The 7,121-nt window shown below is 39.9% G+C and overlaps 1 protein-coding gene across 1 annotated transcript; it reads right to left on the reverse strand.

Annotated features, from left to right (window-relative positions):
• Positions 1-566: 566 nt before the first annotated feature.
• Or6c8 (olfactory receptor family 6 subfamily C member 8) lies at positions 567-1,496 on the reverse strand. Its single transcript, NM_001000497.1, has one exon. It carries the CDS (start codon positions 1,494-1,496, stop codon positions 567-569), a length of 930 nt encoding a protein of 309 aa, NP_001000497.1.
• Between the last annotated feature and the right edge of the window lie 5,625 nt (positions 1,497-7,121).

Genomic DNA, 7,121 nt, shown 5'->3' on the forward strand with positions numbered 1-7,121 from the left:
CCTCTCATTGGTGACCAATGAGGCCATACTCTGCTACATATGCAGCTAGAGCCACAGGTCTGCCCATGTGTACTCTTTGGAAGGTGGTTTAGTCCCTGAGAGCTCTGGTTGGTTGGTATTGTTCTTATGGGGCTGCAAACCCCTTCAGCTCCTTCAATCCTTTCTCTAACTCCTCCATAGGAGACACAGTTCTCAGTTCAATGGTTGGCTGCCAGCATCTGCCTCTGTATTTTTCATGCTGTGGCAGAGCCTCTTAAGAGACAGCTAGCTATATCAGGATCGTTTGATCTTAATTTCTTGTTTCTACTTTGGTTTTTTTTTTCTACTTTTCAGGACTCATTTTAAATGTTATTCCTTTTGATAGTATTTATTGGTTCTAATTTAGAAAACTGAGTAACTCAATTGCCTTTCAGTTTTAAAATCGTATTCAGATTGTTACATTAACACTTAACAGTCTGAAATGTATCTTCACCTTTCACACTGGAGTCCATCTCTTAATTGGGTACTTAATATGAGAGAGCTTGACACACATTTGGAGCTCATTAAGAATTCAATTCCTAAACTCTTTAATGATTCAAAAGCTTTTTGACTGTATCCTTGAATGCTTGCCTCACCTGTTGGTTCCTTAGGGTATAAATGAAGGGGTTCAATAAAGGAGCAACTGAAGTAATGAGTAGGGCTACTCCTTTATTGAATGTGCCCCCTTCTTTTGCTGAAGGCTTAACATACATGAAGAAGCAGCTCCCATAAGAGAGGGAGATAACAATCATGTGGGAAGAACATGTGGAAAAGGCCTTTGTCCTTTGCTGGACTGAAGGGAGCTTGAGAATTGTCTTGATGATGAATGTATAGGAGAGAGTTACCAGCATTAGAGTCACCACGAGGGTCACAGATGCCACGAGAAAGACAACTTTTTCTATGAGGTTCGTGTCAGAGCAGGAGAGTTCTCGAAGAGGCTCAAAGTCACAGAAATAATGATTTAACCTGTTGGATGCACAAAAGTCCTGCTGACTCATCAAAGTGATGGGAGGTATAATGACCATCAACCCAGACAGCCAAGAGCAGAGAACCAGCTGGGTACAGATTTTGTTGCTCATAATTGTCATGTAATGCAGGGGTTTGCAGATGGCCACATAGCGATCGTAAGACATAGCAGCCAGAAGATAAAATTCTGTTGCTCCAAGAAAGATGGCAAAGAAATACTGAGCAAAGCAGCCAGCAAAGCTAATACTCTTGTTTCCTGTTGTAATGCTGACCAAAACCCTGGGAATGAAGATGTTTGTGAAAGAAATTTCTAAGAAGGAGAAGTTCCGGAGAAAGAAATACATGGGAGTGTGAAGGTGCGAATCCAGCAGGGTGAGAATGAGGATGGTCAGGTTTCCGATCATGCTGAATATGTAGGCAAGGAAAAGAAAAGTGAAAACTGCCACCTGAAGTTCAGGGACATCTGTGAGACCTAGAAGGATGAATTCAGTTAACAAAGTTTTATTATTCATTTTTGGAAAACAAGCAAGCAAACAAACAAACCTGAATGTCAAGGTGAAAAGGAATAACCAGGGTGAGAAAGAGGTGTTCAGATGGGAACCAGAAGAACCTGCAGAAGACAGAATGAAATGGACCATGAGCTTTCCCAGACCAGTGGCCCATTTGCTTGGTCCTTCCTATTCCCATCTATATCCCATGTAAGAAACTTCTTGCATTTCCACACATGGAGCTCTCTCTTGGGCCAGCATAAAAGAAGTAGCTGCCTCACAAACAATGTCTAATGTCTGTGTGATCAGTGTGGGTGACTTTTTTTTGAGGAGATGTGACCAAATATATATTCAACCCAGAGGGAACATTGATAACAGACAATAGACATGGCTCCACTCAAGTCTCACTTGGAGAACTAACACATTACTTATGGGACCACTGGTGACACAAAGGCAGCCACATCGCAGAAGAGCCCATCAGGACATGCTCAGACAAACTTCACCAGTGGAGATGCCCTGGCAGTTTATAGACATCTCTGCTGGGTCTACTTTCCTCCAGCAATCATTTACTGCTTACCAAGGCCAGAGTGGAGTCTTGCGAGTCTTGTAATTGTCTAAGCTGCCAAACCCTAACAGGCCCCCTTCTTTCTAACAGGAAATGGCTCTACAACATCTGATGGCTAGCAGATTCCTGGGCGGCTGCATCCCTTCAGAAGAGCCACACACTTCTTGTTCCTAGCATTGCTTTCCTTTCTTTTGAAAAGGTTTCTACTTATTTTTTAAGAATTTCATACACTGTATTTTGATCACAGTATTTCTCCTACTCCAACCCTTCCTAGATATTTTCCTAATTCCCTACCCACCCAACTTTGTTTTTCGTTTCTTTTCAACCAAACCCCAAACAAAACTAAAAAATTAATGCATACATGCAGGCAGACATGCTTGTGACCACACACACACACACACACACACACACACACACGCACACAAACACATACACATACACACATATTCACACAGAGACACACTCAAAGATACATACATACATGCACATACACACATGCACACACACATTCACACAGACACACAGACACAGACACAGACACACACACACACACACACACACACACACACACACACACACCCGCACACAGCAGACCATGTAGTTCCATTTGTGTTGGCCCAACTACCCCTAAATGTGGGGCCACCCTCCTGTGTGATTGATATGACTCAGGGTCATTCCTTTGTTAAGTGACAGGTTCTAGTCCAGACTCCTCTTTCTGTTTAGCACTTTCATGTAATATTTTATGTTTAGAGTAATCACTCATGTTTCTTTCATTTAAGTTCCTTAATTTTCTTGATGTTAAACAAAGGTGACAGCATATACTGGCAAGGATGTGGAGAAATAGGAACACTCCTCCATTATTAGTAGGATTGCAAGCTGATATAACCAGTCTGGAAATCAGTCTGGAGGTTCCTCAGAAAATTAGACATAGTGTTACCTGATGACCCAGCTATATCACTCCTGGGCATATATCTAAAAGATGCTTCAACATATAATAAGGACACATACTATACTATGTTCATAGCAGCCTTAGTTATAATAGTCAAAAGCTGGAAAGAACCCAGATGCCTTTCAACAGAGGAATGGATACAGAAAATGTGGTACATCTACACAATGGAGTATTACTCAGTTATTGAAAACAATGACTACATGAAAGTCTTAGGCAAATGGATGGAACTAGAAAATATCATTCTGCATCACAGAAAAACACACATGGTATGCACTCACTGATAAGTGGACATTAGGCCAAAAGCTCGAATTACCCAAGACATAATCCATTGACCACATGAAACTCAAGAAGAAGGATGACCAAAATGTGGATGTTTCATTCCTTCCTAAAAAGGGGAACAAAAATATCTAAAGGAGGGGATAGAGAGGCAAAGTTTAGAGTAGACACTGCCACATGTGGCCCATATATATACAGCCACCAAAACTAGACAAGATGGATGAATTTAAGAAGTGCATGCTGACAGGAACAGGATATAGATCTCTCCTGAGAGACACAGTCAAAGCATGTCAAATACAGAGGCAAATGCTAGCAGCAAACCACTGAATTGAGAACCGGATTTCCATTGGAAGAATTAGAGAAAGAATTGAAAGAGCTGAAGGGGCTTGTAACCCCAAGAACAACAATGCCAATCAACCAGACACCTCAGAGCTCTCAGGGACTAAAGCACCAATCAAAGAGTACACATGGAGGGACCCATGGCTCTAGCCGCATATATAGCAGAGGATGGCATTGTCTGGCATCATTAGGAGGAGAAGCCCTTGGTCTTGTAAAGGCTTGTTTCCGCAGTGTAAGGGAATGCCAGGGTGTTGGGGTGGGAGTGAATGGGTGGGAGTGGGAGCATCCTCATAGAAGCAGAGAGAGGGGTATGGGAGAGGTGGAAAGGTAATAACATTTGAAATGTAAATACTTAAAATATCCAAGAAAAATAAATAAATATAAAAGTGTACAGTTTTTAATTTTTACTCAAAATACCCTAAGACTCTTTTTAATGTGTCTGTTAGTAGTCACAGATCTGTGCATTAGCTACATGTCACTCTGCTATTTCTACATACCTGCTGGTGTGGGGGAGGCCAATAAAGTATTAGAATTAGAATAACAGACAGTATGTATGCATTCAAATGCATTTGTAGTCTTAAGATCTGGAGTTTTACTTTGCTATAAGAACTAGGAGATTTTATTAACATTTGAAGGAATTTTAGGAACCTAGGGATTTTTAAAACACGCATTTTAATTCATTAATTTCTTGATTAGATTTGTTTTCTTTGATAATATGCTCAATCACATCTAAAACATTTTGCATATGTAAAAGTGTGAATTTACAGACAATTACATGAAGCCATGATACCCTTCTCTTTCTTCTGTCTGACTGTCTGTATCTTATTGTGGCAAGGTCTTGTGCAGCCTGGCTGACATCAAAATGTATAGCCAAGGGTGCCCTTGAATTTCTGATTGTTCTGCTGCTACCTCTCAAGTGCTAGGATTACAGTATAGGTCACAACTACTAGAAATAGGTCTTTAAAAAGAATTTGTATGTGACACTTCGTGCACATTTCAAATATCCTTATTTGTGAGCACATGTGATTAAAGGATCACATTATCTGGGAACTTCCTTATTGATTTTTCAGGGTGTTTCCTAGTTATGGTTTTAATAAAATTCATAAAGTATCATATTTTAAGAATTTTTGAACAGAATAATTTTAATTTCATATATATTAAAACTTTACAGGATACTTTTGCTATACATGAAATACATTTTGTTTTATTTACTGTACTTAAATTTATTTTTCAAATGTTGGTTGCAAATCTATAGTTGAAATAAAGAATAAACAGAGGTTACATATGGTCTGGAGAGATGGATGAGAGGTTAAGAGCGCTGGCTCCTTTCCCAGAGGACCAGGGTTTGATTATCAGCAGTCACATGGAGGCTCAAAACCGTCAAACCCCAGTTTTAGGGAATTCAATGCCCTCCCTCCATAACCACCAGGCACATGAGTGGTTCATAGACACACACGTAGGGAAAACATACATACACACAAAATAGTAAAAAACCAACATAGTGAATACTCTATTAGTTACCAACCTGGAATATTCTGGAAGAGGTTGAACATTTACACCTGCATCTGTTTCAGGCTTCACAACCACAGAAAAGTGATGCCAGTGAAGCTATAAACATGAAACATATTTCCTTACCTGACTATCCAAAAGTTACAGTAGAAATGTAACCTTAATGTAAGTCCTAAGAGTGGATAAAAATTATAAACTACTCAATTAGACAATAATATAAGTTATATTCCATTTTCTTCATTTGCTGCCATAACTCTGTGTTATAAAAATCTGTGACTTTCTAGGGTTCCTTGTCCTAAGAATTGGCCTTTTGCTTTCTTGTCTCCTCAGTGAGGCGGGGACTTGATGATCTGTTCCCCAACTCAAACTGAATCAAAGTGTTTGGATATCCTATCTTTAAAAAACAGGGCTAATAATTAGAAGGGCCTTGAGGAGAAAAGTAGTTCTGGATTTTTCTACTCCAGAATACTCGATGGCCTCAGAAGGTAGAATATGAACCCATTGTTAACCCCAGATGATGATTGTTTACCCAGAGTGGCAAAAGTTACATCTGTTGAACTGAGACCATGCACTGGGGGATCAATTGAGTGAAGAAGTTAAAGCAGCCCTGGGGATCCGTCTTTGGCAAAAGCTAATGAGTGTTCTTTGTTGGTAATGTTAAGAACATTCTTGCACTACAGAGAGGGAGAAAGTCCAGAGGGTCTAGCTTGGAGGTTGGCTATTGGGTCGCTGAAGTAAGCAAGAGAGCATCACTCGTGGAGGAAGCATAGAATCATTAGATTTTAATTTCCCAGTGGGTAGTCACAGCTGGTTCTGGGTGTGGAGAGGCAGACTAGGTAGAAGATTTTGAGGTCATAACGGTCCTGAAAAGCCACATTTCACCAGTAGCCCATTATTCATTAGTCCATGTGTAGTCTACTGCCAAAGGCAGTAAACAGCAGTTTTCATTTTTGGAGGGAAATGAAACATAAGACAGATAAAAGTGTTGAGCTCAAAGTAAGGTAAGGGTAGAGATATATAGTGGCCCATTTGTTTCTAAGGAAAATCCACAAATCTCCAGTTTAAGGATGAGAGTAAGGTATGCACATACAATAATTCCACTTAGGGACAACTTCTCAAGAATGAATTTATCTGGCTAATCACCTACTTGGTAATAAACACTAGATTTGCACCAGGCAAAATATCCACTGTATAAATATCTTTCCACACAAAATGTCATTCAATTCTTAGGTCATTGAGACCATGAAAATGTGGTCAAGCAAAATGTAGCACAGTAACCAGTTTGCCTTATTAGCACGCAAAGTGACGCGTATAATTATAGAATTTTCACACATACTTGTCATCATGTTTTCTTTTATTCACTGTCTTCTGCCATACTTTCCTTCCCATCGGCCCTTCCTCCTAGTCTCATTCTTTCCCTCAAACAGTCCTCCATTCTTCTGTCACAGCCATTCCATTTTATTTTCTTCCCCACCCACCACTCTCCCCTTTTTTTTTCTTTTCTTTTTTTCAGAGCTGGGGACCGAACCCAGGGCCCTGTGCTTGCTAGGCAAGCGCTCTACCACTGAGCTAAATCCCCAACCCCTCCACTCTCCCTTAAGATTGGTTCCTCCCCTGGATATTCTCATTTCTGCTTTCATGACCAAACATACATGTATGTATATATGTACACACAGTATAAATTAAAGTTTATATTCTGCACCTGAGATAAAAATGTGCTATTTGTCTGGTTATTTTGTCTAATACAATGACCTCGTATGCATTCATTTTCCAATAAATGTCATGTTTACATTTTTAATAGCTTAATAAAATCCACTGTATATATGTGAAATGGAAATTTCTGATTGTGCCATGTGATGCACACTATTGTGATCGTTTGCTGAAGCAGACTCACGTAATGTTTTGTCCAGTCAAGAGCCATGAGAGAGGCACAGTGGAAAACTCCTGGCACGAGCTGCTCATTTGTGTTTGATAAAAGTTTTGAAATGGACTTCTGGTATCCAGACAGACT

This window comes from Rattus norvegicus, chromosome 7, assembly GCF_021556685.1.
Source record: "Rattus norvegicus strain SHRSP/BbbUtx chromosome 7, alternate assembly SHRSP_T2T, whole genome shotgun sequence".
Taxonomy (NCBI): domain Eukaryota; kingdom Metazoa; phylum Chordata; class Mammalia; order Rodentia; family Muridae; genus Rattus; species Rattus norvegicus.

Excerpts from the sequence above, each read along its gene's own strand:
- Or6c8 (NM_001000497.1), bottom strand. The coding sequence starts at position 1,496 with ATGAATAATAAAACTTTGTTAACTGAATTCATCCTTCTAGGTCTCACA.